The following is a 24,787-nucleotide window of genomic DNA, read 5'->3' as shown; positions in this document are numbered from 1 at the left end:
GATTCTTGAAGAGTCCCTTGGACTTCAAAGAGATGAAAATCAGTCCTGAATATTCATTGGAAAGCCTGATGCTGAAGCTCCGATATTTGGCCACTTGATTCGAAGAGTTGACTCATTGGAAATGATCCTGATGATGGGAAAGATTGAGGGCATGAGGAAAAGAGGGTGACAGAGGGTGAGATGGTTGGATGGCATCATTGAATCAATGGATATGAGCTTAAGCAAACTCCGGGAGATAGGGAAGGACAGGGAAGTCTGGTGTGCTGCAGTCCATGGCGTCGCAATGAGTCGGACACGACTGAGCAACTAAACAACAACAAAAGGAACCTAAAGTTTAGAAAACCCCAGTCTTATAATGAGCTGTAAGCAAATCAATCCAACCTTTGTTCCAGCGGGAGACATTATCTTTATTATACTAGACAGCAAACAAATCCATCCTCTAGTCCAGAGGGAAATGCTGTCTCTGTCTTGAGAATATTCACTATACAAACATCCTTGAAAGAGAATGCAGAACAAAAAGTGCCCACACTAACGAGAGACCCATGGATAATCATCTCCCAACAAAAGTCAAAACTGTGAAGCAGCATATTTTGAAGAATTTCTGAGTCCTTATCCTATTTCACTTTGGAATTCAAAATCTTAAATATTTTTTTAAAAATATAAATTATATTTATTTACCTAGGTAACACTTTAACATGGCAGAAAATTCAAAAGATAAGCTATACAGGATTATCCTTTTCTCAGCAAAAGATGGCATCAAAGTGGTTTCTCATTTGCTGTGAGAAGGGAGTACATTTGTATCAGACTCATTTTCTTGCATCCTGTTTATTTTGCCTTCTACTCAATTTCCAAGTGAGTCAGATTCTCTAAATAGATGTTAAAAGCAGGAGCTCAGCACTTAGGGAATATAAGAAACTGTCTCCATTTTACTAGTGCTTTATCAATGTCCACCTGAACCCCAAATAACCCACATGGAGTGAGTTGTATCTAGTGGGTTAAGTGAAAGCTAAGGGTCTAATCTGGCATAAGGGTCTAAACAGCAGTGATATCTCACCCAAGTGCTGCCTGACAGGGGCCTTTAGCACAGGTTCTCTTATCTGTTCCATCTGCCAGGCAGAGACGCCTCGCTCTGTAATCAATGACAGATAGCCTTACTTACACTCTTTTCAGCAGATAATGTTGCTGTCTAGTAAGCATGTGAGGGTATATATCATAGTAAGCACTTGACAAATCTTGTTGGCTAGCTATGCCATCAGAAGCACTTACAAATATTCAAGTTCCAAAGAAATACATGGCTACTGTTCATTCATTTGTTCAGTCATCTCTCCCCTCATTGGGCACCTAATGCATCAGGCATTGTTTTAGGTACCAGGTACACAGTGATAAACAAGACAGACAAAAATCCCTGCCCTCAGGGGGAGCTTACTCTCTCGTGGAGGAGGGAGACACGTGAATAAAATATGCTAAATAATAATAAATGTTAAGGAAAAAAGACACAGTGGAAAGAGATGTGATATCTGGAGAAGCTGACATCTTATACAGGATAGTTCAGGAAAGGCTTAATGAAAACAGAATATTTGGCTAGGCAGCCCTTCTCAATCCTCTGGTCCCTGGTCTTTTCTAAATGCTCTAGAACATTCTGACAGAAAAATGGATCTAAGGCATTATCCTGAAAAAAATGCTCAAGATAAACAACAATAATTATAATGAACAACGTATCAATAAGATAAACCATATAATCCTAATTAACTTAAATATATCAATTATTAAATATTAAATACATAATTATTAAACATCAAATTTTTACTACTTAATTTCTTATTCTCTTATAGAGTATGTATCACAATCATGATATAGACAAGGTGGTGCATTAAAAAATGGTCATATCACTGAAACAAAATCTGAATGAACATATAGCATTAAAAAAAAACAAAACAGCCTCCTTTAAGTTAGTGGAATGGTTGCTGCTAATAGGCAAGAGTGAAAAACAAAGCTGCTGAGTACTGGAGACAAAGAGCAGCTCCATCGGAAGCCTGCAGCCACATTTTATCCCCACTGAGTTATTATAAATTCTTTAAATAGCAGAAGCTTTGGGGATCTCCTTTTCTTTTAATTATAGAATCCACCCAGTAATTAAACCACTTTTCTCATCTCATTACCAGATGGGTACATTTTCCAAGGTTACAAATGGAAATCAGGTTCCACTTCCTTCAGATGCTGGCTTTGTTATGACTCAGTTCCTGTCCTTTCCCAGGGGAATTCCACACACAATCATATAGCTTTAGCCATTATCTGGATGCCGAACACTTTCAATCCTTCTTCCCAACACAGACCAGTATCTCTTGAGTGCTAAGCCTACGAGACGTTGTATGGATCACGTATGCTCAGCCTCAATGTGTTATCTAAACTGAACTCCTCCCCTCTCCTCATAATAGCCTCTCTAGTGCTCCTGTATTTTCTTATCTGGTGGCAACCTTATGTTCACCCAGGCAGTCCAGCTGGAACTCTGGATCTTTCTTCATTCCTCACATCCAATCAGTCATCAAATCCTAGCAACCTTAACTGGGTTAAGGTTAAATGTCTTAGGTCAAGGTAAGGTTAAGGTTAAGCTGGCTAAATATCTCTAAAATCTGTCCCCGAGTCCCTACCACACTTGGTTCTATGTTCCTTACATTACTTCCACCTGGACTACCATAATACCCACCGCCTTTCTGGATCTATCTGCCTGCCTCCAGTCTACATCCTGTATTTCTCTCCATCACAGCATTTATTATTCAGTATCCTGCGTGCACATGCTCTGTCGCTCAGTCGTGTTGGACTCTTTGAGACCCCATGGACTGTAACCCACCAGGCTCCTCTGTCCCTGGAATTTTCCAGGCAAGAATACCTGAGTGGGTTGCCATTTCCTACTCCAGAGGATCTTCCTGACCCAGGGACTGAACCCAGGTCTCCTGCATTGCAGGCAAATTCTTTACCATCTGAGCCAGTATCTCTTGAAATACCCCCACGAGTTCCTTGACACATGGAGTATGTATTTCATTAACATTGACAAATTGGATATATAACTCTTGGACCAGTAGATTCCAAGATGCCAGACATCTTAGGAAGTAACAGAGGTTCACCAACAAAACTCCTGCTCACCAATCCTGATCCTGGACAGTTTACTGGTTTAAGTTTGTGCTGTGAACTCTAATTCCTCCACTGCAACCCTTTCCCACCTTCATACTTATCTAGCTCTCCTATAAGATGTTCAGTGTCCTCTTTCTTCCTCCTCTTTCAAAATCCAAGAGTCCATCTCTTCTTTTTATTTCCACAGGCATTTGTATCTTAGGGCTTTCTTTCTAATTGTGGAAAGTCACCTCTGGTCCCATTCAAGGGCCTTGGGACATGGTTACTTTGGGGTCAGAGTCCTCATCACAGTTGAAAAGAAACATAAAGGACAGATAAATAAAGAGGTCCTACCGTATAGCACAGGGAACTATACTCAACATCCTGTGATAAACCGGAATGGAAAAGAAGATGACAAATAATGTATAACTGAATCATTTAGCTGTACAGCAGATATTAACGTCACATTGTAAATCAACTATGTCATGTCTGAAAGGGACCCTTGAGAGTTCCTTGGACAGCAAGGAGACCAAACCAGTCAATTCTAAAAGAAATCAGTCCTGAATATTCATTGGAAGGACTGATGCTGAAGCTGAAACTCCAATACTTTGGCCCCCTGATGCAAAGAACTGACTCATTGGAAAAGACTCCAATGTTGGGAAAGAGTGAAGGCAGGAGGAGAAGGGGGCGACAGAGGATGAGATGGCTGGATAGCATCACCAGTTCAATGGACATGACTTTGAGCAAACTTTGGGATATGGTGAAGGACAGGGACCTGACCCGCTGCAGTCCATGGAGTCGCAAAGAGTCACACACAACGTAGTGAGTGAACAGCAACATGCCGTGTCATGTCCGTGTCTCAGTCACGAAGTCATGTCAAACTCTTTTGCAACCCCCTGGACTGTAGTCTGCCAGGCTCCACTGTCCATGGAATTTTCCAGGCAATCAAATGTACTTCAATAATATTTAAATGTTTTTTCAATTTTTTTAAAGAACTATAAAGCACAAAACACAAAACTTCATTTCATTGCTCTTTCACAGTTAGTCTTCCCTCTCAGGATGAGGAATCTCAGTGAACACCCAAAGGCCTGTGTACCCCTGGTCTTGGGGCTGGGGCAAACTCAGTATTCCCCTTAACTTCAGTCTATTCCTGAATTAGAGAAGGTGAACAACTTCAGGACTTAGGAGCACATTCAATTATCAACTGGTATGGAGTTAGGGAGATGGGGCTGCCTCCAAGACAAGCAGTGACCGTGACACGCCACGTCTCCAGGAAGCCAGAGGTGCCTTACCTTTGCAGGTGAAACATTTGATGTGGAAATGCTTGGTCTGGACCCGAAGCACTTCCCCTTTGCACGGCTCTCCACATTTATGGCAGTGAATGACAGGCTTCTCTGATGGGTGGTGAGGGTCCTGAGGGTGGGCCACTGAAAGAAAAACAGGAAAGATCCATGTGAGTAGAAAGCATTCCTACAAAAGGAGTCATTGTGGGTGGGCATAAACATGCCCATAATTTTAGTATCAAATGAGCCACATATTGATTCAACAAGCACCAATGGAGCCCCTGCCGCCATGTCATAATCATGGGGATACACAAAGCAAAAAGAGCATTGTGGCTGTAACAGTCCACTGTTGGGGAAAATGCTTATTTCCCTGGGAGCCAGCACTCTTCTCTCTTCTTCCCAAACATCTCGAGGACTATGTATTAAATTTTTGAGTCATTAAGTACATAATCTTGCTTGGTTCAATATGGTGTGATATGTACCTATCTTGATTTAGAAAATGCCTTTGAGCCAGGAGTTCACTGCAGACTGTAAGTTCCCTGAGAATGGGGACTAGTTATTAATAAAGTTCATATATTGTTTCTCCCCACTGGGACTCCTCTTCCCTTCTCCTAGCTCCTCAGAACACAGCAGAGCACTCGTGCACAAAAGGGGCTCAGTCAACATTTATTTCCTTCTTAGCAGGCACTGGCTAGTTCCTCGTCTACCAGACAGTCATTCCTCCTCTTCATTTGGCAGCTCACGGAACCTGTTGGAGGTCTATTGTGAGCCTCCCATTGTGTGCACTGGAGAAGGAAATGGCAACCCACTCCAGTATTCTTGCCTGAAAAATCTCATGGACAGAGGAGCCTGGTGAACTAAAGTCCACGGGGTCACAAAGAGTTGAACATGACTAAAGTGACTTAGTACACATCATGCGCACGGTTCCCGGTACACACTGCAGGTAGTCATTAAAGAAAAAATCAATTAGAAACTGTGTGGACGTCTCTGAACCTCAGACTCCTCTCCTGTAAAATAAGCGGGGTCGGATCTGAGGCTCTTTCCAGGCTCTACAATCATATGATGGGGTTTATAGGGATTATTCTTTCAGTTTCCAGAGTGTAGCCTTCAGAGAATGGAAGTTGTTGTGACCGCCCCGCCCCAGGACAGGATTGCAGGCTCCCCTGACAAAGGACCAAGAGGGAAGACAGCAAGAGGCCACCTGTGACTTGATGCTACCCAAGGGTCTTCACTGAACTTGCCGTTTGTTCAGCCAGAGAATTCAGAGAGGCATTTTTCGCTAGTAAATTCCCCTTTTTCTGATTTGGGTCCTCAGAAGGAGGAATCATGCAATATATAAAAACGTATTGCATAAGTACCGACATGAGCATGATAGGGGATAAGAACAGTGAGCCTAAAATTAATCAACCAGCACAAAGAACAAAGGTCATTTTTTTTTCAAACAGTAAAACCGGGTTGGACGTGGTGAGACAGGGGGGTGTGGGCAGGTATTGCTGAAACTGAACTGCGAAATCACCTCCCAGCAAGGAGCTCTCCGTAACACACCAAGTATAATAGTTCATTGTTTCTCTCGGACCACTGTACCGTTCACATTTCGCCTGGAAAGAGCTTGAGCAAGACAGTCCAAATAGTCCATTACTAGCTAGATTCTCAGGAACAAGGTTCTTCTTGTGAGACTGAGACTAGGAGCAGCTGTAGCTTCGGGTTCAACACCTGATCTGAATTTTCTGCACTGGACCCTGAAGCGTTTGGCAAAGGTGTCAACATCATGATACCCCTGCGTTTCCCTGCTGGGGTCTCTCCTGGAAACCTATATTCACAACCGAAGTCAGTCCTGCCTGAAGGAATTAAGAAGGGACAGGCTTCCAAGATCTCTAAACAAGCACTGACTTCTAAAGTGATGTGCAGTAAGGCCAAAAACCGATTGATCTGGGCATTAAAAAAGTTTCCCATAACACTGTCTGCTTTACGCAAGGTTTTTCATGTATTTGTTTCAAATTCTTGCTTCCAGTACAAATGGAGGAAAATAATATTTATTCAGCATCTGTCTCCAAGTGCCAGGCTCCCCTGTCGGTGAGGTGCTTACACGTGTCATTTTATTCCATCCTCACCACCCTCTCTCAGTCAGGTGGGTAATACTGTTCCCATTTCACAGATGAGGAAACCGAGCCTCAGAGAAGCTGAGCAGCCTGCTCAAAGAACAGTACGTGGAGGCGCAAAGATCCACACCCAGGCCTTTCTGACTCCCAAGCTCATGTTCTTCCTGGGCCATTTGTCTAAATCAGAAATTATTATAAGCCCAGCAATGACTGTTGTAAGTTGGGCAATAATTTATTTAGGTGGGCTCAAGAGCTGTTTCAAAGCTACAACTAGGACTTGGCTTGTAAAGGCTTATACACTGTGTATGGTAAAATATTGCTTGCTGGGCATGGTACCCAGATGGTGATCCTCAAGATAGTGCTGCTGATCCCCTTTAACAGAACCCCCCGTGTCATGTATTAAAAATGCAGATTCCTCCATGCACCCCAGTGTTCACTGCAGCACTATTTACAATAGGTGGGACATGGAAACAACCCATGTCAATCAACAGATGAATGGTTAAAGATGTGGTACATATACACAATAGACTATTACTCAGCCATTAGAAAGAATGAAATAATGCCATTTGCAGCATCATGAATGGGCCTGGAGATTATCATATTAAGTGAAAGAAGTCAGACAGAGAAAGAGAAATAACGTATGATATCTCTTACATGTGGAATCTGAAAAGAAATGATACAAATGACTTACAGACTTATTTTCCTTAAAGAAACCAACTTACAATTCCCAGCGGGGAAGGATGGGGGAAAGGGATAGCTTGGGATGGACATGTACACACTGCTATATTTTAAATGGATAATGTATAAAGTCCTGCCTTCCAGGTGGCTCAGTGGTAAAGAATCCACCTGCAATGCAGGAGACTCAGGTTCCATTCCTGAGTTAGGAAGATCCCTTGGAGAAGGAATTGGCAACCCACTCCAGTATTCTTGCCTGGGAAATCCCATGGACAGAGGAGCCTGGTGGGTTATAGCCCATGGGGTCTCAAAAGAGTCAGACATATTTAGTGACTATGACAACGAGGTCCTACCAAAGGCACAGGGAACTCTGCTCAATGTTATGTGACAGCTGGGATGGGAGGGGAGTTTGGGGAAGAACGTATACATGTTTATGTGTGGCTGAGTGCCTTTGCTGTCCACGTGAAACTATCACAACATTGTTAATTAGCTATTAATTAGCTAATTAGCTATCACAACATTAGTTAATCAGCTATTACCAATATAAAATAAAAAGTTAAAAAATAAATAAAAATGAAGATTCCTCAACCCCACTGAACTAGGGGTTAAAGTCAGGAGACCTATCATTTTAGTAAGCTCCTCAGGTGATTCTACACACTACAGTTTAAGAACGATTGTCCCCACAGAATTCAGACAATATTGGGAAGCAAGTTACAGAGTAGAGTTAGAGTGGAAAAAATTAACCCACAAGGCCATCCATCTCAGAAACAATATTAGAACACAGTGGATCTCTTGACCACGAGGGAGAATGCATTTTTGGATGAGAAACTGCATTGCAGTTTCTCTTGACACTTGATTTTTTTATAACTAAGCAAGCTGGCTAGGCTTGCTGAGTAATGATGAGGGAAGGAAAATATCATCTCACTTCTTGGCTCTCCCCTTTGTCTCAACAAAGGTGCCAGGGCAAAGGCTGGCACCAGTCATAAAGTCAGAATTGAGATCAGCATCTGCATTTTGCAAGCATTTCCCTTTGGAAATATATATTACACTGCGAAATCCTCCATGCCCAGAGATGACCTCTGTTTTCACCCAGGGATGAGTAGAGACTTTATCATTTTACTTACTGCTCCAACCCACATCAGCCTAGGCAGACACATCTCAGAACCACCTACATGTGAAGAAATGGGCTTTGCTTGTTAGAGGACAGAATCCAAAGAGCAAAAGAGACTCAGTACTGATTTCATCCCAACCCAAATCAGGGTAGAGAAAAGAATGTCTCTCCTTTTTCAAGCTCAATAAAGAGGCTTTACATAACTTCCTTTGGCAGTTTGGTTAATACCAAATGTATGTTCTTTGGCTCAATTCTACATTTTTGAAATATGCTGAGTCAGCTGCAATATAAAAATGACATTAATTCTGTACTCTTCTTATTTGCCAGCTGGCCCTGTTCCTACTTTTTCCTTGATTGCTTCATCTTTCAGAGCCTGGGTGGTCCCTCCTTACTCTACTGATAGGGAAAATGAGGAGCCAAGAGCTTACATTCCTTGCCCAAAGTCAGCCCCAAATTATCGGCAGAGGTACACTTAGCACTTGGACTTCCCAAATCTTTCTATTGTACCAAGTAGTCAGTGGTTCATCCCGGAATTTGGGCAGACATGGTTAAAATTGTCCATGGCTTATCAGTTTGTTGCTACAAAAAGAATAATACAATAGAAAACCTGAAGCATGGTTGTGTATCTCCTTAACAGTGAGGAAATGTGTATGAAGAACCAAGAGTCTGTTTGCCTGAAAAGGTAAAAGGATTCCTCCACTCCGGTTTGGAGGGATTCTGGAGACTCAGTTAAGGCAGCCTATTGCAGGCCTAACGTAAATTTCACACTGCCTCTCACAGTCAAGCGAAGCAGGTTAGCCTTATCGCTGAGACTCTAGAATAGAACAGGAACCACAGTTCCATTAGGCTATGTTACTTTGGAAATGCCTACTGGAGATTACAGGCAATGAGGCTGGGACAGGAAGTGGAGATCACTAAGGAAAACTATCACCTTCAGTGTCGTCAAACAGAGGAAATTATAGCCATAAGAGGAAAGCTAAAATGATTAGGTGGAGTCCTTCCTAATATTCATAACCAGCTTCACCTCATCTAAATTCCTCCTATCTAGGGGACAGACCATGAAACTAGACCACTAGAATCAGAACATCTGAGAAAGCATATTGGAAATAAAAATCTCTTTAGTGGGTGACTATCATGAGCCTATATGACAGCATTCTCGGTATGCATTATAATTGCCCCAGGCTATCGGAACTATTCACACCCGTCAAGATGGTGGAGTAGAAGGATGTGTGCTCATCTTTTCCTGCGAGAACTCCAAAATTGCAACTGCTGAAAAATGATCAACAGCAGAATGTTGGATCCCACCAATAAAAGATATCCTTTTACTTTGCCCACAAAGGTATGTATGGTCAAAGCTATGGTTTTTCCAGAAGTCACGTATGGATGTGAGAGTTGGACCATTAAGAAAGCTGAGCATTGAAGAATTGATGCTTTTGAACTGTGGTGTTGGAAAAGAATCTTGAGAGTCCCTTGGACTGCAAGGAGATCCAACCAGTCAATCCTAAAGGAAATCAGTCATGAATATTCATTGGAAGGATTGATGCTAAAGCTGAAGCTTCAGTACTTTGGCCACATGATGTTGACTCATTAGAAAAGACCCTGATGCTGGGAAAGATTGAAGACAGAAGGAGAAGGGGATAACAGAGGATAAGATGGTTGGAAGGCATCATCAACTCAACTGACATGAGTTTGAGCAAGCTTCAGGAGCTGGTGATGGACAGGGAAGTCTGGCATGCTGCAATCCATAGGGTTGCAAAGAGTTGGACGTGACTGAGCAGCTGAACTGAACTGATTTGAACTATTCAGAGTCTCCCAGGTAATATATTCCCCCTCCCAATTGCCCTTCCCTCTCATTAGCACCATCAGTCTCTCCACCAGCCTTTGAAACCACATCAGGCTTGATGGTTTTCAAAACCCTTCCATCTGCATTATCTCAAGTCACTCTCGCAGGAGCCTTATGAGGTAGGAAGAGCAGTAACAGTCAAGCCCATTTTTAAAATAGGCAGACTGAGACTCAGAGGGACAATATGCCTCACCCAAGGTGACACAGCCATGAAACAGAGTTGGCAATAAACCAATGCAGTGCTCTTTACGCCCAAACAAGCCCCTAATCACTGATGCTTGGAACCTCTCAGTCATCCTGAGTCCACCCTCTCATTCATCCCCCATGAAATTCTGTCCACCCTCCCATCCTTTAGTCATCCCTTTGCTCACCACATAAATCCAGCCTTCAACCCCTTTCTCAAGATTGCTGAGAGTTCCCAGCAGCTTGGCTCTTTTGTCTTCAATGTGGCCTTGGAAGTGTAGGTCACTCAAAGAGGTGGACATCACTCCCCACTCCTTAAGCTCAGGCTGTGCTTGGTGACTTCATTCCAGAGGGGACAGTATGGAAGAGGGGTGGGAGAGAACCTTTACAGTGAACAAATCTGAAAAGCACTACCTCACCTGGGTGATCAAGGTCAACATCAACAATCAACATCATGTTGAGAGTGTGTACCTCTGATATGATGTCATGACAACTGGCACTTTTCCCCCATGACCTTCTTTCCCATAAACTTCATAACCCTAGTCTAATCATGAGAAAATCCCCCAAATGAGGGACTTTGCACAAAAACCTGATTAGTACTCTTCACAGTCATCAAGATCATCAAAAACAAGAAGGAAAGTCACATTGGCGCAGCCAGGAGGAGCTGAAAATGACACGATGACTAAATGCAGTATGGTGTCCTGGATGGAATCCCAGAACAGGAAAAAGACATCAGAAAAAGACAAGAAAATACAAATAAAATGCAGACTTAACAACGTGTCAATCTTGGTTCATTAACTATTACAAAAGAATTATGTTAATACAAGATGTTACTCACATGGAAAACTAGTATATGGAAACTATTATTTTCTCAAATTTTCTGTAAGTCTAAGACTGCTCTAAAAATAAAATTTATTAAAATAAAAACAAAATAACTTCCATTATTTCTCTTAGTCCCAATCTATCAAATCTAAAGTTCTTGGTACTATTTCAGAGATCTTCAATAACATCACCCATGATAGCTATTTAGATATCTAAAAAGGGACTACATTTGTTAAGTACTTCTCACTGTGTTGATTGGTCCTGAACACTAAAGTCCTCTGCTGTCCATTTGTATGAATATACAAAGCCTCCTTTAATGAGGCCTCCTGACTACTTCCTGATCTTCATCTTCCTTGCCTTCACTCACGTCATATGCCTCACTTAGAATAACTTCTCCTTTCCTCATTTGCTTGCTCCTTGGAAGAAAAGTTATGACCAACCTAGATAGCATATTAAAAAGCAGAGACATTACTTTGCCAACAAAGGTCCGTCTAGTCAAAGCTATGGTTTTTCCAGTGGTCATGTATGGATGTAAGAGTTGGACCATAAAGAAAGCTGCTCACTGAAGAATTAATGCTTTTGAACTGTGGTGTTGGAGAAGAATCTTGAGAGTCCCTTGGACTGCAAGGAGATCCAACCAGTCATGACTATTTATTGAAAGAACTGATGCTGAAGCTCCAATACTTGGGCCACCTGATGTGAAAAGCTGACTCATTAGAAAAGACCCTGATGCTGGGAAAGATTGGAGGGCGGGAGGAGAAGGGGACAACAGAGAATGCAATGGCTGAAGGGCATCACCGACTCATTGGACATGAGTTTGAGCAAGCTTCAGGAGATAGTGAAGGACAGGGAAGCCTGGTGTGCTGCAGTCCATGGGGTCACAAAGAATCAGACACGACTGAGCAACTGAACAACGCCTCATCCACTCAAAGCCAACCTGACACACAAGGCCTAGTCCACATCCTGGCTCTTATCTGAAGCTATCACTGTACTTCATATTCATAAAATATTTCATCCTCCTCCAAGTCCTAAAGCACTAAATACCTGCACTGTTGTCCAGCATTTAATTGTCTCTTATTTTGTGTTTGCTTTTGCTTCACAATGCATCAGTCCTGACCCTATAAAATCCCAAGCTCAGTGTTCAATTTCTCCAGATTTTTGGGATTCTTCTGATATCAAATAACCTGAGTTGTTCTCTCTGTGCTCCTCAGTTCAATTTTTAGATCAGGGAAAACAGGGTTACCATTCAATACCACTACTGAGGTACCTCCCCCATGAAGCTAGAGACTCCTGAACATATGACACCGCAAGGTCACTCTGTAACACTATTCTATTATTGCAACAAGAAGAATTTATTGAACACTTACTATGTCCAAGGCCCTGTCATAACTGTTTTATCCCAGCAATGACAGATAATCTTACAACTGCCTTTTGGGGGGAATTATTTCATTATTCCTGTTTTGCAGAGCAGAATACCAAAGCAAGGAGTTCAAAACCTTGTTCGAGATCACTCAGCGAGGAAGTCTTCCGACTCCAAAACCCAGGCTCTGAAGCACTGAGTAGGGGGTTTCCACAGGAAAGTCTTGTGCAGCCTAGACGGAAACCACGCTAGTGTGATGTATTAGATTCTGATTACACAGTTCAGAAATGCTGAATACCCAGCTGCATGAGAATCCCAAAGGTAACACCTGCTAGTAAATAAGCAGATGGGAAATAGCACTTCAAATACCAAAAGTTATTCCAGGCTGCAGTGATTTACGGGAAAAGAACACTTGCAGGGGAAGGGGAACAGACTGAGGAAAAGCAACCCGACTTCAGGAGGACACTGCCTCCGCTCTGAGCAGAGGTCTGGGCTGGAAAATTGTCTCTGGTTAGGACTGGTCTGGATTTGCAATCACACAATGATATTCTGCTGGTGAGCTTGGTTTCTGCCTAAAGCCAGGAGTCCTGTTCTCCTGGGAGTCTACATTTCAGAGAGACGGCTTTTCTCCTAAGAATACTTTCTAAGCTTTACTGCCTTGTTGCTGTTTAGTCCTAAGTCATGAAATGAAGTCGCTCAGTCGTGTCCGACTCTTTGCGACCCCCTGGACTGTAGCCCACCAGGCTCCTCAGTCCATGAAATTTTCCAGGCAAGAGTATTGGAGTGGGTTGCCATTTCCTTCTCCAGGGGATCTTCCTGACCCAGGGATCGAACCAAGGTCTCCCGAATTGCAGGCAGGCGCTTTACCATCTGAGCCACCAGTCTCATCCAACTCTTTTGCGACCCCATGCACTGTAGCCCACAAGGCTCCTCTGCTCCTGGGATTTCCCAGGCAAGAATACTGGAGTGGGTTGCCATTTCCTTCTCCAAGGGATCTTCCTGACCCAGGGATCGAACCCGCATCTCCTGCATCGGCAGGTGGATTTTTTACCACTGAACCACCAGGGAAGCCCTTCTACCCCAGTTCCCACTTAATTGTAAACGCGTATCACACAGATGTGTTCTCCCCGTCCTACCACTTCTCTCCACCTCCTACTCCCTTTCTTTATGCTAGAGTGGCACTATTATTGAGCCTAGGAATCAAGAAACTCAAGAGTTTAAATAAATGCATAGAGTGCTTAATTCATAGTTTACCTAAAAGTCTATTTCCTGCTGTGGCAAATGGTAGTTACAGGAAGCTACCCACGGTCACTGTGTCGTTAGTTACCCAAAATGATCCTTCTCTTGAACTGGCTTCCGTGACCTAATTTTCTCCCACTATGTTAGTCTGGTAATCAGGATTATTATTTGGCACAAAGCACAGGGCTGCCTTAGCACAAACCCTCCCAGCGAGCAGTCAGACAGCTCTAACTTTCTGCCACTTTGGGCTTTCCACTTGTAAGAGGTCCCAGTATCTGACGTTTCTTTTCTGAGCCAATGCCATAAGGCCTCTGCTATTCCTCCCAACATAAAAGACACCGTCAGCCATGGGGCAGCTGGGATCCTGATTATAGAAACAGCCCAGGCTCTAATCCAGTTAATCTGATTCCCCCAAGGCAAAGAGGTGCTAGGATAATAAAAATTCAGCTAGAAAACTTCCTCTGTGTAAATCATAGGATGCTTCTACCCTGCCATGCTAGCCCTGTCTTTTACATATAAAGGTTAATCTTAGAAGGGGTTTAACATCAGCTTGGGTGTCTTATCCTCCTGCTTCTAAAAGACTGACTCCCTCGACACACCTTTTGGTTGAGATGACTCACTTAAGGCAACACCCTTCTTTGACCTCTCCTAGTCCATCTCTGCGGAGGAGGCAATGGCACCCCACTCCAGTACTCTTGCCTGGAAAATCCCATGGACGGAGGAGCCTGGTGGGCTGCAGTTAATGGGGTCACCAAGAGTCGGATACGACTGAGCGACTTCACTTTCACTTTTCACTTTCATGCATTGGAGAAGGAAATGGGGACCCAGGTTCTTGCCTGGATAACCCCAGGGATGGGGGAGCCTGGTGGGCTGCCGTCTATGGGGTCGCACAGAGTCGGACACGACTGAAGTGACTTAGCAGCAGCAGCAGTACCAGTCCATCTCTGACAGCACTGAGTGATTTCACTTCGAAGCACAGTCATGGGTAAAAAGCCCCACCTCTTCTCTTGAACAGTAATTAGAAAGGACCTTGGGTTAGCAGTTAGGAGACTCCCAATCCTGCCTTGCCTGCCATGTGCCTCCACTGCCCCGAGGCCACACAAAAGGGCTTAAGAATACCTCACAGGGTGGAAATGGAGACATGAGGTCATCTTCTCATGGGAGCCCCCACAGCGTTGGCCTGACACGTCGATGCCCGAGTCAGCTGAATGTCGGGAGAGGCAGTCACCAAGCCCTATGAGCAGGAATTGCTAAAGGATAATAAAATTCCCTGCTGAAATGTGATACAGCCTTTTAAGGTCACCCAGGGCTCTCAAATTGTCCCTGTACCAGCAATTCCATTTAGAAATGGATCAAGTCGAAAGATTGGGCTGTGACTTCAGCCTGAAGCCTGCTGCCAGAACACCACATCTTTTTGGACTGCTGGAAGAGCCACCTCTGTGCTGACTCTGAGATTGGGACTGATGCTGGCCCCCCTGGGGCCATTGAGGGTACTCAGGTGAAGACTGAGGGTCATAGGCTATCAGCATTTAGGCCTCAGGCCCTGGGATGGGGTTTAACTTTAGGCCTGAAATCACCATGGCCTTCACCTACTAATTCCAAATCCAGACACTTAAGAGGGGTTTAAAAAAACAAAGAACCAAGAAGTTGATTCAGGACCAGGATGCTTCCCAGCTGTGTTTGCCTTTTTGATTTTTGGCTACTTCTACTTATTAGTGCATTCGGAATTACTAATTCATTAAACAGTATTTTAACAGCCACTATGGGGGTGGGACCTTTCTGTCTAGTTAGAAAAACACGTTTTTTGGACTTCCCTGGTGGCTCAGACAGTAAAGTGTCTGCGGGAGACACGGTTTCAATCCCTGGGTGGGGAAGATGACCTGGAGAAGGAAATGGCAACCCACTCCAGTATTCTTGCCTGGAAAATCCCATGGACGGGGGAGCCTGGTAGGCTACAGTCCATGGGGTCGCAAAGAGTTGGACACGACTGAGTGACTTCACTATTACTTTCACTTTCATGGAGAAGAAAGTAGGGAAAACCACTAGACCATTCAGGTATGACCTAAATAAAATCCCTTATGATTATACAGTGGAAGTGAGAAATAGATTCAAGGGATTAGATCTGATAGACAGAGTGCCTGAAGAACTATGGACAGAGGTTCGTGACATTGTACAGGAGGCAGGGATCAAGACCATTCCCAAGAAAAAGAAATGCAAAAAGGCAAAATGGTTGTCTCAGGAGGCCTTACAAATAGCTGTGAAAAGAAGAGAAGCAAAAAGCAAAGGAGAAAAGGAAAGATATAAACATCTGAATGCAGAGTTCCAAAGAATAGCAAGGAGAGATAAGAAAGCCTTCCTCAGCAATCAATGCAAAGAAACAGAGGAAAACAACAGAATGGGAAAGACTAGAGATCTCTTCAAGAAAATTAGAGATACTAAGGGAACACTTCATGCAAAGATGGGCTCGATAAAGGACAGAAATGGTATGGACCTAACAGAAGCAGAAGATATTAAGAAGAGGTGGCAAGAATACACAGAAGAACTGTACAAAAAAGATCTTCATGACCAAGATAATCACGATGGTGTGATCACTCACCTAGAGCCAGACATCCTGGAATCTGAAGTCAAGTGGGCCTTAGGAAGCATCACTATGAACAAAGCTAGTGGAGGTGAAGGAATTCCAATTGAGGTATTTCAAATCCTAAAAGATGATGCTGTGAAAGTGCTGCACTCAATATGCCAGCAAATTTGGAAAACTCAGCAGTGGCCACAGGAAAAGGTCAGCTTTCATTCCAATCCCAAAGAAAGGCAATGCCAAAGAATGCTCAAACTACCACACAATTGCACTCATCTCACACGCTAGTAAAGTAATGCTCAAAATTCTCCAAGCCAGGCTTCAGCAATACGTGAACCGTGAACTTCCAGATGTTCAAACTGGCTTTAGAAAAGGCAGAGGAACCAGAGATCAAATTGCCAACATCTGCTGGATCATCAAAAAGCAAGAGAGTTCCAGAAAAACATCTATTTCTGCTTTATTGACTATGCCAAAGCCTTTGCCTGTGTGGATCACAATAAACTGTGGAAAATTTTGAAAGAGATGGGAATACCAGACCACCTGACCTGCCTCTTGAGAAATCTGTATGCAGGTCAGGAAGCAATAGTTAGAACTGGACATGGATCAACAGACTGGTTCCAAATAGGAATAGGGCTTCCCTGGTGGCTCAGATGGTAAAGCATCAGCCCGCAATGCGGGAGACCCGGGTTCGATCCCTGGTTTGGGAAGATCCCCTGGAGAAGGAAATGGCAATCCACTCCAATATTCTGGCCAGGAGAATCCCATGGACAGAGGACCCTGATAGGCTACAGTCCATGGGGTCGCAAAGAGTCGGACACGACTGAGCGACTTTACTTTCTTTCACTTATTTAACTTATATGCAGAGTACATCATGAGAAACGATGGGCTGGGTGAAGCACAAGCTGCAATTAAGATTGCCAGTAGAAATATCAATAACCTCAGATATGCAGATGACATCACCCTTATAACAGAAAGTGAAGAAGAACTAAAGAGGCTTTTGATGAAAGTGAAAGAGCAGACTGAAAAAGTTGGCTTAAAGCTCACATTTGGAAAACTAAGATCATCACATCTGGTCCCATCACTTCATGGCAAATAGATGGGGAAACAGTGGCTGACTTTATTTTGGGGGGGCTCCAAAATCACTGCAGATGGTGATTGCAGCCATGAAATTAAAAGACGCTTACTCCTTGGAAGAAAAGTTATGACCAACCTAGACAGTATATTAAAAAGCAAAGACATTACTTTGCCAACAAAGGTCCGTCTCATCATGGGTATGGTTTTCCCAGTGGTCATGTATGGATGTGAGAGTTGGACTATTATAAAGAAAGCTGAGTGCCGAAGAATTGATGCTTTTGACCTGTGGTGTTGGAGAAGACTCTTGAGAGTCCCTTGGACTGCAAGGAGATCCAACCAATCTATCCTAAAGGAGATCAGTCCTGGGTGTTCATTGGAAGGACTGATGCTGAAGCTGAAACTCCAATACTTTGGCCACCTGATGCAAAGAACTGACTCATTGGAATAAAACCACCATGTGACCCAGCATTCCCACTATTGGGCATATATCCTGAGAAAACCCTAATTGAAAAAGACACTTGTACCCCATTGTTCATTGCAGCACTATTTACAATAGCTGGAACATGGAAGCAACCTAGATGTCCACTGACAGATGAATGGATAAAGAAGCTGTTTTACAAATATACGATAGAACATTACTCAGCCATAAAAAGGAACATATCTGAGTCAGTTCTAATGAGGATGAACCTAGAGCCTATTATACAGAGTGAAGTAAGTCAGAAAGAGAAAAACAAATATCATATATTAATGCATATATATGGAATCTAGAAAGACGGTCCTGATGAACTTATTTGCAAGGCAGCAGTGGAAACACACACATAGAGACCAGACTTGAGGACACAGTGGGGAAGGGAAGGGTGGGACAAACTGAGAGAGTAGAATGGAAACATATACATTACCACATGTAAAACGGATAACCAGTGGGAATTTGCTGTGTGACTCAGGGAGCTCGAACTGGTGCTCCATGACAATCTAGGGGGGTGGGATGGGGTGGGAGGTGGGAGGGAGGTTCAAGAGGAAGGGGACATATGTATACCTGTGACTAACTCATGTTGATGTATGGCAGAGACCAACACAATATTGTAAAGCAATTATTCTCCAATTGAAAATAAATAAATTTTTTTAAAATAGAAAAATAGTATTTTAGACAAACTAATGAATGTAGGTAACGTGCGTACGCCTAGATTAACCTCACTGGGCCCTTGAGCACCAAGGGTGGTGAGCCGTTTGGCTCCTGCTGCTGCAGAGAGCTGGCTGCACAAGGCTCTGCCCAACTGTGTGCTCAGTGACTTCATCTTAGTAGCCTGAAGTCAGCCACGGGGAAGGTATTTACACCCCAGAAATCAGCAAACTTAACAAATCAGGGCTTTGCCCTGTGCCTACTCCCAGAGTCTGCTGTTACATGTTTACTAACACAGCCCTGTGCCCGAGGTTTACCTGCTAGGAAACAGCAACACGAGGCTTTCAATTCATGTGGCGGTAAATTTCAGAAACAAGATTTGAATCCTCTCTGAAGTGGCCTTCCCACTCCTGCTCTGTGTGAATAAACACACACCGTCACCTTTTCCTGGGTCTCTCGTGGGTCTGCACACCCAAGAGGAGGAGGAAAGCAAAGGACCTGAGTTCACAGCATCCAACGTGCAGAGTCAGACATGATCTTACAAACGCTGGGACTGCTCTTTCGGTGTTTAGGCTCCTTCCAGAAATGAAGTTCTGACTTGTTCAGGCTTTCTGTATGACATAACTCTGCCCAGTGTTACCTTTGCAAGAAAAGGCAAACACACATAATCTATACTTGTCATCTTGCCAGGTATTTTCCCAGGCACCCAGGTGACAGAGAATCTGACCCTGAGTGGTTTGACCATTCTCTCATTTAACTTCAGAGATTCATCCACAGGAGTGGGAGAAAAGAGATTATTTCCTGAAGTTTAGCAAAGCTCAGACCTGGTAAAATCTAACACCGGGACAGAAAGAAATATATTTGAAGTTCAACATGGGACCAGGGAAGAGGACAGAGAGACATTAAATAAATACTTCCACTAAAACTCCTAAATTCCAACACTTGGGAAATAACTTCTTATCTACAGTCAACAAATAGTGAGCATGTGAGAGCCGCTGTGTGTGCTGTGCTGTCCCAGGCCTTCTGGGGAACTGTGGAGACAGACCACCCAGGCCCTCCCCAGTGCTGTGCACAGCACACAGGAAGCTGATCAATGCAGAGAGAACATGCTGTCCTGGGAGGTTAGGACAGCCTTCTGATCTAGGCTAGGACTTCGGAGGGCTTCCCTGGTGGCTCGGCTGGTAAAGAATCCGTCTGCAGTGCGGGAGACCTGGGTTCGATCCCTGGGTTGGGAAGATCTCCTGGAGAAGGGAATGGCAACCCTCTCCAGTATGTGGCCTGGAGAATTTCAGGGACTGTATAGTCTGTGGGGTTGCAAAGAGTCGGACACGACTGCAGACTTCTGAAGAGAGAAGCACAGTAGGTTGGGACAAAGAGTTGGAGAGTTTCAGGGAATTTGAGACCATGGTGTGGGCAGAAGGTGAACAGTGACAAGGGAGGATGTTTTAAGGGGAGGGAGAGTGGGAGCCAGGCCTGGAGGTGGGAGAGCCATGGCTTGTTGGGCAGCCTTTTGACCCAGAGGCTTCATGGGCAAAAGCAATGGAAGGTGAAAATGACAGCCCTTCTTCCAAGATATTCATGTAAATCCCAGACACTGGCCTCAAAGAGTTTACAATTTAATCAGGTAGGGTAGGTGGAAGGAGGTAGAGGAAAGGAGAGACAGTCAGATAAGGAGACAGAGAGATGGAGAAAGAGAAAGAGTGTGAATGGAAATACAAGGTAGAGAGTAAATCGTGTGCTGCAATAAAAGTGTAAATTGAGAGAGAAACCAGAAAGTATCCTCTCAGCTGGGCCTTTAAGAAAGGGTAGGTGGCAGGATTTAAGTGAGTAGGAGGGAAGAGTAAGGCATCGTAGACAATGGAGGGGTGGGTTGGGGTATGTTTGGGGACCATCAGGACACCTGGTTTGGCTTAAACATAGTGAGCAAAGGGCAACATGGAATAGAAGACAGTGAGCAAGGTTCATCCTGGACATCCTTGCAGGGAAGCAAAGGACCAGACTGTGGCTTCCTCATCTCCCCGGGAAGGAGGCAGAGGTGAGTGATAGTATCAGAGTACAGTTGGCCTATTTCTTAGGTGCTGAGTTAGGACTATCTCGCAGCTCGCAGTGCAGGCAAATTGGGAGCCATGCGCTATGACACGATGGCTCTCAGGGAGGGGTCCCCTCTAGCCGTGAGATGATCACAACCTGGATTCTGGTCAGACAGACCTCATGTGAATCCAGGTTCCACCTCTCTTAGCTCTGTGATCTTGAGACAAGTTACTTTTCTTTCCCAAACCTTACTTTCCTCATCTGTAAAATGGGGATAAATTCTATTCAGACACGAGGATAAATGAGTTAATGTCTGTAAAGTGTCTGGCACTTTTCCCAACAGACAGTGAGCATGCCCCAAAGGGAAGCCATGATGTTCCCACAGTGTTTGAGAGAGGGAATAAGGTGAGCTGCAGTTCAAGGTCCTTGATCATAAATGGATAACCATGTGCTCCACCTGAAACATAAACGCTGAACTTCCAACTCTACTATCTTTTATGACTTTCAGCAACAGACACATGCTCTTGTGCTGGGTAACACCCAGCGAATATTCAGTGCACTTAATGAATCTTATAACTTTCTGGATCATCATTTCAGTTTAACTTATAAAAACAAAATAGCAGACTTTGTTTTATCAGCATATAATTCACATATCCTAAAATTTAACAGCATATAATTCACATATCCTAAAATCTACCCATTTAAAGTGCACAACTCAATGTCTTTCGGAATATTCACAGTATTATGTGACCATAACCATAAGTTGTAATTTTGGTATTTTGGGGTACATTTTTATCATCCCCAAAAGAGAACCCACACCCATTAGCAGTCACACCCCACCCCTACTCTGCTTGTGCATGTGTGCTAAGTCACTTCAGTTGTGTCTGACTATTTGTGACGCTATGACTGTAGCCTACCAGGCTCCTCTGTCCATGGGATTCTCCAAGAATTAATACTGGAGTGGGTTGCCATGCCCTTCTCCAGGGAATCTTTCCGACCCAGGGATGGAACCCGCGTCCCTTATGTCTACTGCACTGGCAGGCAGGTTCTTTACCAGTATCACCACCTGGGAAGCCCCTCCCCTGTTCAAACCTGGACAACCACCAGTCTATTTTCTGTCTCTATCTATTTTAAAAAGCAGGTCTGACTTGCATCTGTTAGTCTCAGATTCTCAACATTAGCACAGCAATCAGAAGGAAAAACTGTACATGCACAAACAAGGCTTTTTCAATCCCTCCACACACCCCACCCCTTACTGATGCATGGAATCCTCCCCGCTAAAGTATATCTTTGTTTTCCACCAACACATCCCCACTCTGACAAGTGTCCTCATCATCACTTCATTTCTGCTGCCCTCTTGAGAAAGAGCCCATTAGAAGAAAAAAAAAAAAATTGAATGAGATACCATCAGACCCAGTTCACATCTCATGTGGGAGTTTTCACAAACACAACTTGCCTAGAGGTATGTAAACACTGGAGATTTGCCAGAAAACTAGAAACAAGAGGATGTACGTCTGAGTAATTAGTTCCTCACCAAGTAGGGTGCTGCTAGGGGCAGTGTGGGCTTTTGACTCATGCATTCAATTCCTTTGTTACAGACCAACTAGAGCGATCTTTTAAGGGCATAATTCAAGCAGATCATACCACCAACTAAGGCCTCTAGGCAGCTTCCGCTGCGTTATCCAAGACACCCTAGGGTAGCCCACAGAGCCCTCCCACCAGTCTGGTCTCTTCTCACGCCCTCTTCACACTGCTCCGCAAGCTCCAGTTCCTGCTCCTTCAAGGTCTCCACCTGCCCTCTCCTTTCCCAGAAGGGGCTCGTCCCCCAGGTATTTGCAGACTGGCTCCTCCTCTTCTGGTCTCATCCTAAAGCAGCTCCCATGCCATCCTTCCGAGAACTCTGCTGGGACCACCCAAGTCGAATCAATCTGCTACTCCCCCCAACTCTGTTTACTTGCTTTATACTTAGCACCGTCTATACATTCTCATTCTTTCTTTCTTTTCTGTCCTCTATTACGAGGTTACTGTCACTGCATTCCCAGGGTCTGGCATAGTTCCTGGCACAAGGTCTGTGCTCTATAAATGTGGGTTCAGTGTGTTCTTTCACATAACATTAGCCTGGTTTTCTGTCTCTTTTCCATAGTAACAGCCTTTGGGTGACATAGAAAGTTGGTTAAATGCCTTGGGTTCGCCAACAGTCTCTATCAATTAGGTAATTTTGAAGATGTCAATAAACCCAACTAATGACATAAGATACAAGACTAGCTTAAATTTCTGACTCAGGAGAAAAAAAAAAAAGCTGAAGGAATGAGCTTACTGGTGGGCCAGTTTCAAACCCACGGTGGCCGAGCTTCTCTCTGAATGAGAACCACACAAAGGAGTGCAATTTCCAGTTGAACTGACCTGAGGCAGGAGCAGAGGTGGCATCAGAGCCTTGGAAAAGCTAAACAAGGGCCTGTCCCCAGAGCATGACATGACAGGACACGATGATGGGAGGAGCCAGCAGGGGCTGCTGCAGAGCGGGTAAACAGCTTCCTCGGCGAGAATCCTGGGCACACCTGGCTTCGAGCCGCAAACTTTTCAGAACAACTGTTCTTACAAAATCCACACATTCTTGCACCAAATTATTATCAGACATCTTGTTTCATTCCACAGGGTGAAGATGAACTAGGATGGGCATCTCGCTTGCCCAGAGGGTTTGAGGCTCAAGAACCCAGCTGGGAGAGGTCCTTAGTGATATTTGATCCCAGGACAGTGGCCATGGGAAGCCACTCGTGCGGTCCTGAGCAGGGTCTCATGACAAAGAGTTACAAATTCTTGCTCTGCTTGAAGTGAACTTTGAAGAGACTGCCCAGCAGGAATGGGTGGTTCCTCAACTCACGCATCCAGCTTTGTTCACTTGCCTGCATCCTCAAACTAGTCTGATCACTGAACTCCATCCCAGGGAAGACATTGGCCCCGTCACACACAATTCCACTCAGTCCAGGATAATAATAATAATGGCAGCAAGAGCAAGCAACTACTGGCTCTTGCTGTGGGCTTCCCTGGTGGCTTAGATGGTAAAGAATCTGCCTGCAATGCAGGAGACCTGGGTTCGATTCATGGGCCAGGCAGATCCTCTGTAGTATGAAGTGGCAACCCACCCCAGTACTCTTGCCTGGAGAATTCCATGGACAGAGGAGACTGGGGGGCTACAGTCTATGGGGTTGCAAAGAGTCAGACACGACTGAGCAACTAACACTTTCACTTGTTAGGGTCCAGGCATTATTTTAAGACTTTCTGATGTGGACCAGTTTTTAAGTCTTTACTAAATTTGTTCCAGTATTGCTTCTGTTTTCTTTTTCTATTTTTTGGCTGTGAGGCATGTGATATCTTAGTTCCCCAACCAGGAATCAAACCCACACACCCTGCATTGAAAAGTGAAGTCCAAACCACTGGACCACAGGGAAGTCCCCCTGGGCATTCCTTTATTATTTAATATATATTAATTATATATTAATATATACAGAATATATATTCCTTTAATATTTAATATAAATATTAACTGATTCAATCCTCACAACACCCTATGAAGTTGGTACTACTGATATCATTATTTTCTGATGAGGAAACTGAGGCATGACGGAGCAGGCCAGGATTCAGTGGCTTGCTCCAGGTCACACAATTAGTAAGAGTAGAGTTGGGATCCGAACCCTGGGCAGTGTAGCTGCAGACTCCCGGAAGCAGTCTGCTGCTTCCAGGCAAGCTTACAATATCTCGAAGGCTTTGAGGATAATCTTACAAAGTTATCAAGGTAAATGGAGCAATTGTACTGCAAGGGACAAACGAGAAAGAGATGAATGTATACAGGGAAGGGCTTTACCAGTTCAGCTCCAAACCTGTGTCTCCTGAAAACCCCAGCTGCAGGCAGTTTGATTGCATCTCCGCTCAGCTACAAGTTTAGTTCTCATCGCCTACATTTTAGGTTTATTTTTCTCTGCAAGGAATATTGGGCCATTCCCTTTGGCTCTGGGGTATACACCTACCCTACTATTCTCTACATATCAGTCAGTTCAATTCAGTCGCTCAGTCGTGTCTGACTCTTTGCGACCCCATGAACCACAGCACACCAGGCCTCCCTGTCCATCACCAACTCCCAGAGTCCACCCAAACCCATGTCCATTGAGTCAGTGATGCCATCCAACCATCTCATCCTCTGTCATCCCCTTCTCTTCCTGCCCTCAATCTTTCCCAGCATCAAGGTCTTTTCCAATGAGTCAGCTCT

General features: G+C 44.1%; 1 protein-coding gene across 21 annotated transcripts in view; it reads right to left on the bottom strand.

Moving 5' to 3' along the window:
* ABLIM1 (actin binding LIM protein 1) overlaps positions 1–24,787 on the bottom strand; it is a 329,063-nt gene that overhangs the window by 155,966 nt on the left and 148,310 nt on the right. For all 21 annotated transcript variants that reach the window (XM_027528374.1, XM_027528369.1, XM_027528376.1 and 18 more), the window contains one exon: positions 4,401–4,535. In XM_027528374.1, coding sequence (XP_027384175.1) covers positions 4,401–4,535 — 135 coding nt within the window. Of the gene's footprint in view, positions 1–4,400; positions 4,536–24,787 lie in introns of those variants that run through there.

Source organism: Bos indicus x Bos taurus, chromosome 26, assembly GCF_003369695.1.
Source record: "Bos indicus x Bos taurus breed Angus x Brahman F1 hybrid chromosome 26, Bos_hybrid_MaternalHap_v2.0, whole genome shotgun sequence".
NCBI classification, from domain to species: Eukaryota; Metazoa; Chordata; class Mammalia; order Artiodactyla; family Bovidae; genus Bos; species Bos indicus x Bos taurus.
The sequence above is the reverse complement of the archived record's forward strand: the minus strand, read 5'-3'. Positions and strand labels throughout refer to the sequence as shown.